The sequence below is a fragment of the Oratosquilla oratoria genome, chromosome 16 (genome assembly GCF_046742065.1).
Source record: "Oratosquilla oratoria isolate Oo_2021 chromosome 16, ASM4674206v1, whole genome shotgun sequence".
In the NCBI taxonomy this organism is placed as follows: domain Eukaryota; kingdom Metazoa; phylum Arthropoda; class Malacostraca; order Stomatopoda; family Squillidae; genus Oratosquilla; species Oratosquilla oratoria.
The window spans coordinates 14,038,079-14,050,777 of record NC_134792.1 but is presented as its reverse complement, the minus strand read 5'-3'; the positions used below and the strand labels follow the sequence as shown (position 1 = coordinate 14,050,777).

Below are 12,699 nucleotides of genomic sequence, written 5' to 3'. Positions count from 1 at the left end.
GCTTCATACCACACACTCTCTCCATTTCTAATTCTAGCACAGTGAAGTAGTAAGGGTAAATCCATTTTGGCTCTCAAGTCTTGTGGATGAGATGTGCTTCACTACACTGCATGTTACCTAAAGTGAAGATGGTTAACCTTTCACCCCCAAGGTGCTTGAGATGGGAGGGGTGGCATTGGTCCAGTGGATTGGGACCATTGTATATGTATGTGTGTAGTCACTTAATTCAATTTGCCATTATGAATGCTAGGAAAACTGACAAGTCATTGTGGATTTGAGAACTGGAAATTCCTGTAGTTTTTCAAGGAGTGTGCCAAGCCGTATACAGTACTCAAATGTCACTTCTAAAGTGATCACTGCAGGGTTTAGCTTAGTCTCCATGTAACCCATTCAGTGCTGTTAATTACCAAGCACAGTACTGTACACCAGTGTTAGTGTTCAGTGATAAGAGCTATCTTTGCTTTTGAAAAAATAGTATGGCACAGCAAACACCCGACCTTGGCAATAAGATCAAACAACCTGGCTTGCACCTGAAATTGCGTAAATACAAGATTGTATGCACAGTTTACCAATACCATTTCTCCATTTCAGGGTGAGTGCACGTATAATCATCCACGCTACTCCCTACGTTCTCCTTATACGAGTTTTTTAGATACAAATCAATATTCTGCGGTCAGTAATTTATTTTTGAAAAATTATTTGTAAAAGTGTGATTTGATGTAGAATTCTGTGGCTACAGACTAGATAGCTCACTTGAAGCAACCTGAATAATTACTATATTAATTCGTTGCTCTGATCTTTATTTTTTTTATGTAATTTTAATTATTAGTATTGGTTTCTTCTCTTTCATTGAGGGGTACAACAAGTAGTTTAGAGCTGCAGTGACAGTTTTGTCCAAAGTCATGCAGAAAGTCATTACAAATCAAATTGCTTAGGACTTTAGTCATTCTAACTAAATGTTTTAACTACAGTAACATTTCCATTAACCTACATATTAAAATCTTCGCTCATATTTGTAGACAGTGGTACATCTAAAAGACAAATATTGTAAAAAGTGTAGTTGATAATTTTTCATAAAAAGAATATTTGTCATTTGTGTAAAATAAACAAGACATAGATTAAAAAAAAAAAGTTATAAAAAAGTGTACACTACTTCCTCCATATATGTGAGGAATGCATTCCACATAGTTTGAATTCACTTAAAGTGAATACAATACTTGATTCATATTTTCATATAACAGAAGTACAAAAATTTATGGTATACCAAATAAACTACATCATTTTCACAACTGAAATTATGGGGGGGGTGTAAAAGGTTCGTATCTTAGGAATTTGCATATTGGGAAGGTATATGTGGTACTGGGGCAGTTTTTGTTTAACCTACTGCTCTGTTTTAATAACTATCATGTGATTTGTGATAGTAAGGCAGTGGTACCAAAACAAGATATTTATTGATTATGACTGCCATTATAATGATATTTTGCCATTTAAATTCAATGAGATTGAGATGGATTGATGGATGAAAGGGGATCTATGAGCTGGTGACATAATTGGAAGCACACTGGTCTCATATTTGTTAGTTCTGGGTTTGAATCCTGCATTTTTCTCTCTTACCAACAGTCCAAGTGTATATGGCAAGGGTCACAACTTTGGCTACTGCTACATCCTGGAGTAGGCTCTTCACCTTATTTTCCAAATATCTTTGAGACTACACCACTGCTGCGTATTCCAGTCGTTCTCTCCCCACCCCATTCTCTCCCCCCCCCCTCTCTCTCTCTCTCTCTCTCTCTCTCTCTCTCTCTCTCTCTCTCTCTCTCTCTCTCTCTCTCTCTCTCTGTCTCCCTCTTGTCCCTCACTCACTCCCCCCTCTCTCTTTCTTCAACCATTGCAAAGAATACAACACCTTCTACAGTACCCCACACTAACAATCCCAGACAGCTCAATATATTCTGTATGACTTTGGGCCTGCCCAGAGGCTGTAGCCAGTTATCTGGAAGGGAGACCTGAGGCAGTGGATGGATTGGTTGATACACTTAAATATATATACATATATACACTACATATATATGGTAAATATCCTCAATTTGAGTTTGCTAGATGTACATCTATCCCAACATTTGTGGTCATTTCTTCTATACATTGTAGTGAGTCTGTAGGATGTAATAGTTACATGTAATGAATACTTACAAAATGAAAAGTATAAATACAAATAAAAGCAAAGTAAAATTTTGAATAAAAACAATAGCCGAGATTACTATGCAAAATATAAGCGGTTCATTTATAATTCAAGTATCAGGTAATACAAACTTCATAGTGCAAGAGTATTATAAGAATTATTTATACCATTGCACAGAGGTATTCAGCAACGAGGAATCTATACACCAGGGTCCAGGAAGTGCATTAATTCTGTATGCCCCCCCCCCCCTTTTTTCCTCCACTTCATTTTGTAAAATGCCTTAAATGTTATCATGGCTTGTGATTGCAAAAGTCTAAAATCTTATGTTAATTGCTGGTACAATATAAAAGATGAAAATAGTCAAGTCTTAAGTTACCCTTTCTTCTGATTGAAGGTTTTTCTTTGTTAATGATGAGGAATAAGGTCAGAAAATGTAAACTTATAGTAAATGATGGATGTATAATAATAGTTGGTGACCTGTTCCACCTATTAATATCTTCTTAAGTAAACCAGTTTTGCATGTTTCTTACAGTTGTGTGTGATAGCAAGTCATTTCAACTGTATAAGCAAACCTGGAGGATTATATGTATCAAATCTTTTAAATTTTTATTCAAATGGTTGATGTGCTGCAGGAGAAAGGGGTGGGTAAATTGTGTATATCTGGATTTATAGAAGGCTTTTGACAAGAACCTCACAGTAGACTTATGTGAAGACTAATATCTTGGAGGATTTGCAGGCAAGTTTTTATTAAATGGGTAGAAATTACTAGAAGACCAGTACATAGAAACAAGAATGAATGTCAGAATGGAAAGTGACTATTAAAGAGTCCCATAAAAGTTTGTTCTAGCACTTGTAATGTTCTTATAAGTATGTGACATCATGGAAGGTATGAGAGTCTAGACTTGAAATTCACTTCTGAGCATGAAATTGTGGACAAAATTAATTATAAGACACCAATTGGGAAGAGTGACCACATACTAATAGAGTTTGACCTTAAGGAACAAATTGTTGTTAGAAGAAATGAGAAACAGAGAATGTACAACAAAACTGACTTTGTAAAACTTTGAAACAATTAGAATATTGGGTCAATATAAAATTGGTACAATATGAAATTGGTACAAAAGTAAACTCAGAAAGGGGCCTAGGAGTAACTATCTCAAATTACATGACACCAGACAAACATGTAAACAAAATAGTTCGAGAAACCTACAATGATCAATGAAAGTGGCCTTTGACTACATGGATGAGGAAATGGTAAAGAGAATACTAGTTACACTGATAAGACCAAAATTAGAATATGCAGCATCACTATGGACACCCAGTACAATAAAAAACATAAAGAAACTAGAAAGAATTGAAAGAGCATTGACGATGATGACACCAACACTTAGCAAGTTGACATATGAACAGATTGGACAAACTAAACTTGCTAACTCTGGAGCAAAGAAGAGAAAGAGGTGATTTGATAACCATCTACAGTTATGAATGGGATGGAAATCCTTGATAGGGATGATCTACTTAAATGGGACAGAAGAAACACAAGAGGACATAAGAGGAAACTTAAGAACGACAGTTACAGAAGAGATTTGAGAACAGGTTTCCACACAGAGTAATAGATACATGGAATAAATTGAATGAGAAAACAGTGAGTGCTAAAACCATATATGATTTTAAGAAAGAACTGGATGCAAAATACAACTAGGTAAACACACGCACGCACGCACACAGAAGAAATACAAGAGGGCATGAGAAGAAACTTAAGACAGTTACAGAAGAGATCTGAAAAAGAATAGCTTCCCACAGAGAGTGATAGATATCTTGAACAAACTGAATGAGGAAACATTGAGTGCTAAAACTGTACATGAATTTAAAGTAAAAACTGGATGCAGAAAGATACAATAGCAGGTCACTACAAGCATAGCTCTCTTCCCACTAAATACAACTAGGTAAATACACCCACCTAGTAAAAAAAAAAAGAAGGGAGAGAGAGAGAGAGAATTCAAAGATCAATGGCAAAGATGACACCAACACTTTGCAGTTTGACATAGGAACAAAGATTGGATAAACTAAGTTTACCAAACCTGGAACTAAGAAGAGAAAGGTGATTTGCTAATTTACAGAATTATGAAAAGGATGGAAATTCTTCATAGGGATGACCTACTAAAATGGGACGGAAGAAATAAAAGAGAACATAAGAAATTTAAGAAAGACAATTATAGAAGAGATCTGTAAAAGAATAGCTTCCCACACAAAGTGATAGATATGTGGAACAAACTGAATGAGGAAACAGAGTGCTAAAAAAAATACAACCAGGTAAATACACACACACACACACACACACACACACACACACACACACACATCTTGGGAAGATGGACAACAAGAAAGATCACCCACGATGAAAGAAATAAAGGTAACACAAAAAGAAATGAGACCAGATAAAAAACCTAGATGTCAGGAAATCACATGGATCAAATGGAATCACAAATTGGATACTGAAAGAATGTATAGATGAACTGACAGATAAACTATATAAGATAATTGACTTCTCACTGAAAGAGGGAAAGGTGCCGCAAGATTGGAAAGATGGAAACATAGTACCAATATATAAAGGAGGAAATAAGGAAGATCCTACAAACTTCTGACCAGTATCCCTTACAAGCACTGTAGCAAAAATATGCGACAAGGTTGTCAGAAACAAATGGACCAAACACTTGGAAGAAAATAAGATAATAAAACCCAAACAATTTGGCTTTAGAAGTGGAAGATCATGCACCACAAACCTAATCTTCGTTTACTCGAGATTAATTGAAATAATACAAGAAAGAGATGGCTGGGCAGATTGCGTCTTCTTGGATTTGCAGAGTGCATTCAACAAAGTACCACAAAAAATTAATAAGAAAATTTGAAATAATAGGAATACAAGGTAAACTGCTGGAATGGATGAATGATTTCTTAACTGGGAGAAAAATGAGAGTGGTACTAAGAGACAAAAATTCGAACTGGGAAGATGTGAAAAGTGGCATCCCACAAGGCTCTGCATTGGCTCCTTTAATGTTTGCCATATATATAAATGATATGGATGAGGGAGTAAACTGTTATATGAACTTCTTTGCTGATGATGCCAAATTACTCAAGAGAGTAAGAACAGAAGAAGATCGCTACAAGAAGACCTAGACAAAATATGGGGATGGAGTTGGAAAAGTGAGATGAACTTCAACATTAAAGAATGTAGCATAATGGAATCTGGGAAAAGTAAAAATAGAGTATCGGGGCAGTATAAAATTGGAAACAAAGAAGTCAAAAAAGTCGATTCAAAAGGGGACCTGGGAGTAATCATCTCAAGTGACTTGACACCTGATAACATGTCAATAAATTATTTGGAGAGACTTATGATTTATTGAGGTCAATGAAAGTGGCCTTCAACTACATAGATGAGGAGATGGTTAAGAAAATAGTTGTTACACTGATAAGACCTAAACTAGAGTATGCTGCAACACTATGGGCACCTAGCACAAAGAAGAACATAAAGTTAGAAAGAATACAAAGAGCAGCAACAAAGATGGCGCCTACACTGACAAACCTGACATACGAACAAAGATTGGAAAAATTACATCTGTCATCACTGGAACAGAGAAGAGATAGAGGCGAATTGTGGACCATTAGCAGTGGGACAGAAGAGAAACAAGAGGACATAAAAGAAACCAAAGAAAGACAGCTACAGAAGAGACCTGAAAAAGAATAGCTTCCCACATAGAGTAATTGATGTCTGGAACAAACTGAACGGAATAACAGTGAATGCCAATACTATACATGATTTTAAGAATAAACTGGATGTAGAGAGGTACAAAAACAGGTCACTACAAGCATAGCTCTCATCCCATAAAATACAACTAGGTAAATACACACACACACACACACACACACACACACACACACACACACACACACAAAAGCTACTAAGAAAAATTGAAACAATAGGTGGAATTCAAGGAAAGTTATTGGAATGGATTGAACAGGAGAAAAATGAGGGTGGTACACAGAGACAAGGCTCTGTATTGGCTCTGATATTGTTTGCCATATATATATAAATGACATGGATAAATGTGTGGAATGTTATATGAACTTTGCAAATGGTGCAAAACTACTAAAGAGAGCAAATACAGAGGAAGATTGCAAATCATTACAATAAGACCTGGACAAAATCTGGAATTGGAGTCAGAAGAGTGAAGTGAATTTCAACATCAAGAAATGTATAATGGAATTTGGAAAAAGCAAAAACAGAATATCAGAATAATACAAAATTGGTACAGAGGAAATTTAAAAAGTCAACTCGGAAAGGGACCTAAGAATAACTATCACCAATGACATGGCACCAGACAAACATAAAAAAAAAATTAGTCTGAGAACTTTTTAATTTATTAAGATCGATGAAAGTGGGCTTTGACTACATAGATGAAGAAATGTTAACCTCTTCATTCCGGGGACATCGCACGTCTGGCAGCATTAGCTGCCTGACGTACGATGTTGCGTCATAATAATCGCATTATAAGAAATAAAATCAGTGCTCAATCGTTTGTTCTCTTTCACCCATGAATTTTGATAACCATAGAAAATATGATGAAGCCAGTTTAGAGAGAATGGAGGGTACATAGGTATGACTACAATAAATATAATCAAGACGCCGACGTCGGCATCATCACGTACCCACTTGCTCCTCATGATGCCTATGTAAGCGTCACCGTATGGAAGTGGTTAAAGAAAATATTAGTTACATTCATTAGACCAAAATTGGAGTACGTTGCAACACTATGGACACTTAGTACTAAAAGAGCATAAAGAAATTAGAAAGAATTCAAAGAGCAATGACAAAGATGGCACCAACACTGCAAATTGACATACAAACAAAAATTGTCCAAACTGTAAATACCAACCCTGGAACAAAGAAGAGAAAGGAGAGACCTACTAACCATCTACAGAATTATGAAAGGAGGGGAAGTTCTTGATAAAGATGACTTAGTAAAGTGGGATAGAAGAAAAACTAGAGGACACAAAAAGAAACTTAAAAAGGATAGTTACAGAAGAGATATAAAAAAAAAAAAAAAAAGAGCTTCTCACACAGAGTGATGGACACCTGGAACAAAATGAACGAGAAAACCATAAGTGCAAAAAATATACAAGAATCTAAGATCAAACTGGATGCTGAAAGATACAAATGCAGGCACTACAAGCATGGCTCTTTTCCATAAAATACAACTAGGTAAATACACATGGATGAAGGTGTGGAGTATTATATGAATTTCTTTGCAGATGATGCAAAACAACTAAAGAAAGTAAGTACAGAGGAAGACTGGGAATGGAGTCAAAAGTGGGAAGTGAACTTGAGCATCAAGAAATGTAGTATAATGGAGTTTGGAAAAAGTAAAAATAGAATATCAGGGCAATATAATATTGGTACAAAGGAAATTTAAAAAAAAAAGTTGGCTCAGAAAGGGACCTAGGAGTAATTATCAGCAAAGACGTGTCACCAGACAAACATATGAACAAAATAGAGAAACCTTCAATTTATCAAGACCAATGGAAGTGGCCTTTGACTACATGGATGAAGAAATGGTAAAGAAAATATTAGTTACACTGATAAGACCAAGATTGGAGTATGGTGCAACACTATGGACACCCTGTACTAAAATGAATATAAAGAAATTAGAAAGAATTCAATGAGCAATGACAAAGATGGCACCGGCATTCTCTAAATTGACATATGAACAAAGATTGTCCAAACTGGAGATACCAACCCTGGAAGAATGAAGAGATCTACTGTCCATTTACAGAATTATGAAGGAGATGGAAGTTCTTGACAGAGACAATTTATTAAAGTGGGATAAGAGAAAAACAAGATATGAAAAGAAACTCAAAAAGGATAGCTATAGTAGAGATCTGAAGAAGAATTTACCACTCATTTTATTAATTTATATTTTGGTAACTAGCCAGGCTGCTATTATTTTCCTTTAGGTTCTTTCCACCGTACCTTTCATTTAGTTACAAATTAAGGTAGTTGAATTTGCTAGTGCTCTGTTCATAATTATGATGTATACTAAGAGTTAAATTGGTCAATTGATCTGTTGCCCCATTTGTCTCTTGCAGGAAACCCACAGCTCCCAGGTAATTATTGGCCCAGAGTCACTCAAGGAAGAAATATTTTGTCTGGGTTTGGCTAATGTGGGGCATTATAAGATAAGGTCATCTGTATGATGATTGCATCTGGACCTGTTTGTTTCTGGCCAGGTGTATTCAGCATTGCTGACCTGGACATAGTTGTGCACAGGTCCACAGGTACCCCCATAGATATCTTTGGGATGAAATTTTGAACTATTGTCTGTGTTGTATTAGTGTGGGACTTTCTCTCACTGACTGAGAAATTGAACATTTTCTGGTTTCTAGTTCTCACACAGAGTCCCAATGTCAGGCCCTTGGGGTTGTACTTCAATTTAGAGGTAAAGGGTGTGACAGCATTTGAAAATGGGCAACAGGATGATAATTCTAACTTCAGCCCATCTTGCAGAACCACCATTAGCAGATATTTGTCATTTGTCTCATACTTAGGAATGTTTAAAGAACTATAGTAGAGGAGGTTATTTTGTATGTAGTTTTGGAGGGCTTTTGTACAAATAATGAGCTTGGTTTTATTTGTGTATGTGTAAATATATATATAATATATGTACATATGCACAAGTTTCACAAAGCATATGTGAATACACAAATTATGCTAAACACTACAATGAAACTATTTATTTATTTTATTTATTTATTTATTTTTAATCCGAGCACTTTCATGATATAATCACATCTTCCAGATTAAGTTGTGGTATGTATACAGATCAAGTTTGACACATGGGAAATTGAATGTGGCAAATGTCATTAGCTTTAGTGATCAATTATCAATGTGTCAAACTTGATCTGTATATATACCACAACTTACTCTGTACATATTTATTCTCTTGCAATCCTTGAAGATGTGATTATATCACGAAATGCTCGGATTAAAAAAAATTTATTTCCTTACACTGGTGTTTAGGATAATATATACATACATGTATTTACCTAGTTTACCTAGTTGTATTTTACTGGATGGGAGCTATGCTCGTAGTGACCCGTTTTGTATCTCTCCACATTCAGTTTATTCTTGAAATTATGTATAGTTCTGGCATGTGTGTGTGTGTATATATATATAATGTGCAAGGCTTTCACATTACTGCAAGTCAAAAGTGTACAAAATTACCAGAGCAGACAAGGTTAACTTGAAAAATAAGCAGTTTTGTGTATTACATGAGACTATCTGAAAACGCAGTACACAAAAGTGCTTACTGTCGTCAAGTTTTTCTTGTATGGTAATCTTGTATGTGTATTTACCTAGTTGTATTATATGGGAAGGGAGCTATGCTCGTGGTGACCCACTTTGTATCTTTTTTTTTTTTTTTTTTTTTTTTTTTTTTTAAAGATTTTGAATAGTATGTACATATACACACATGTGCACACACACATCTTGGTAAGTTATTATTTTTAGAGTATACTTTAAACCCATATTTTTCTATGAAATTTCCAATTGGGTTCATGACTTAATTTATTTCAGCAATTGGTGGAAGAATCAGTTAGACGAGGAAAAGAAAAGAAGAAAAAGACAAAGAAGAAAAAAGATAAAGATAGGGAAAAAATTTTACAAGATGGAATAGTCGCTGCTGCTGCTTTACCAACTCCAGTCCCTCCCATTAATCAGACTCCAGCCTTACCAAAGCCGAAAAAGAACAAGACTAGTAATAATAAACAAAAGAGACAAAAGTCAAATTCAAAATCTAAAAAGAAAACTGCAGGTGGTATGCCGGGAATGGTGTTTGATTCTGAGGATGAAGATAATGCCAAACCCATGTCTTATGATGAAAAACGGCAACTCAGTCTTGATATTAATAAATTACCAGGTATTCATAGATTACCAGGTTGTATTGAAAGTATTGTGATTTTATTTGTACTATACATTGTATTTCAGAAGTATGTATCTGCAACTGTATGAATTCTCAATTTTTTCTTTCTCTTTTTCTCTTGCCATAGGAGATAAATTAGGTAGAGTAGTTCACATTATACAGACAAGAGAACCATCTTTACGTGACTCAAATCCTGATGAAATAGAAATAGATTTTGAAACCCTAAAGCCATCTACTTTGAGAGAGTTGGAAGCCTATGTTGCATCTTGTCTAAGGAAGAAACCAAGAAAGCCTTACTGTAAGTATTATCTGTGAGAGGTAATGTGTAAAGTGCATATCTTTATGTTCAATATTTTCTTTCACCAAACATGTATCCTGTTTTTATTAATTTTATTTTTTATTCATTTATTTTATTTTTTATTTTTTATTTACATATTTTTATTTTTTTCCTCTCCTCTGTAGCCCGCCAAGATAAGAAAGCTGCTCCTAGTAAATCAAAGGAGGAATCTATGGCAGAAAAGAAACAAGAATTAGAAAAGCGATTGCAGGATGTCACAGGACAATTAGGAGCAACAGCTACTGCCAAGAAAACGCCTAAAAAAGGTAAGTGTTTATATTTGTATTATTTAATGAAGTTCTTTATCCATGGTTTTATACTTAATTCATAAAAATTTTAACATTATTCCTTTTACCTTTTACCTCAAGAACCACCTCACCATATCTCAGTTCTTAATTTTTCACTGTCAATCAGAATCGGTTTTCCTGTTCCAAGTTTTACCATTTGATTCACTGTGTGGATATCCCAGTGTCCTTTTCTTCTATGTAAGACAGATGGTAAGGTGTAAGACAGACTGCTTAAATGAGAAAAAAGGAGTAGTACATGAAGGTGAGAGAAGAGTGGGAGAGAGTAAAGGATAGAGTAGAACTAGGAGTGGAGGAGGAATGGGGATGTTTCAAGGATGGTGTCTCAAGGTGTGCAAAGATGTTGTGTGGAACAGGAGGAAATAGAAGGAAGGGTAGTGATTGGTGGGATGAGGAAACAAAGAAGGTTGTAAAAGAAAAGGAATGAGCATTCACAGATTGGTTGTAAAACAGGATGAGAATCATATGAGAGGTACAAAGAAAAGAGAAGTAAAGCATAAGGTAAAGGAAACAAAAAGGAGAACAACTGTGAAATGGGGAAGAGTATAGACAGAAATTTTTTAAAGTAATAACGACATGTTTTGGGAGGAAATTAAGAGGGGACGAGAAAGCAAATGTAGTTAAGAAAAGGTAAAAAAAAAATGCAGATTGAGAAATAATAGAAGAGACAGCAATAAGAGAAAGATGGGCAGAATATTTTAGGAAGTTGGGGTGTTGGCTGCATGTTATTGTGGCAAAGTAGTGTGCAGTTGATACTTCAGGGTCTATATGGGGCACCCCTATGGACCAGAGCCACACATCATTTTGTCTGTGATAGAGGTAAACTCTGTTCATAGAGAAATGACACTTTTATACTATGACTCCCCCTCCCTCCATTATGCTGTCCCCCAACCCTTTGTTACTGTCCTGTACCATTTCTCTGAATTTTCATTTCCTGTTTTTGCCTACCCTGTGGTGGGGGAAAAGAATGCTACCACCAACAACAAAAAAACGGGATAGGGGATGGGGTTAGGAGTCCTACTACCTGTAGCCCCAAAGGGGACATTCCTAAAAAAAAAAAAAAGTAAAGGCATAAGAGGGTCTGGGAGTTTTCCAACCAGTACCCTAAGGTTTGGGTCTTTTAACCCCTTCCATACGGTGCCGCATACGTAGGCGGCATGAGGAGCAAGTGCATATGCGAGGCTGCCATATCGGCGTCTTGATTATATTTATTGTAGTTGCCCCTGCGTAATGACATACTCTCTAAACTGTCTTCATCACATTTTCTATGGTTATCAAAATTCACTGGTGAAAGAGAGAACGATCGATATAAGCGGTGACTCTATGTTATGATGTGAGTATTATTACGTCACATCGTACGTCTGGCAGATAATGCTGCCTGCGAGATTTTGGCCCGTACTGAAGAGGTTAATGTGTGTGGATGTGGTACAGATGAGAGTAAACGGGAAGAGATAGGCAGTTTGTGAGAAGATGGATGTGCTGGTTTTGAGTGAAATTAAAATGAAAGGGAGGGGCGAGTGTGAGTTTGGGAGTGTAGTTGGGAGGTTCTCAGGAATGAAGAGGGGATGCGGGAGAGAAGGGGTGGCTATATTAGTAAGTGAAGAGATAGGTAAGTATGTAGTGGAGTGGAAGGAGGTTTCATCAAGGTTGATGTGGATGTAGGTGAATCTGGGAAGGGAGATGTGGGTTTTTGTAAGTGCGTATGGGCCTGGTAGTGAGAAGAGCGTAGAGGAAAGGGAGGCTTTTTGGTTAGATTTATATGAGTGCCTAGAGGGATTTGGGAGAAATTTTAATATAGTTGTATTAGGTGACCTTAACCACTTCACTCCGGACTTAAATCTTGCGGGCAGCAGCCAATGCCAGCCGTACGACGTGTTGTAATAATACTCTCATCATAAAATATAG

The 12,699-nt window shown here is 36.0% G+C and overlaps 1 protein-coding gene across 11 annotated transcripts in view; it reads left to right on the top strand.

Annotated features, from left to right (window-relative positions):
- Positions 1-12,699, top strand: part of LOC143033834 (uncharacterized) — a 446,867-nt gene that overhangs the window by 154,337 nt on the left and 279,831 nt on the right. For 9 of the 11 annotated variants that reach the window (XM_076199375.1, XM_076199378.1, XM_076199376.1 and 6 more), the window contains 4 exons: positions 592-672; positions 9,807-10,149; positions 10,280-10,450; positions 10,615-10,755. In XM_076199375.1, the coding sequence (XP_076055490.1) occupies positions 592-672; positions 9,807-10,149; positions 10,280-10,450; positions 10,615-10,755 (736 nt within the window). The remainder of the gene's footprint in view (positions 1-591; positions 673-9,806; positions 10,150-10,279; positions 10,451-10,614; positions 10,756-12,699) is intronic. The other 2 variants (XM_076199381.1, XM_076199380.1) reach the window with 1 other exon arrangement.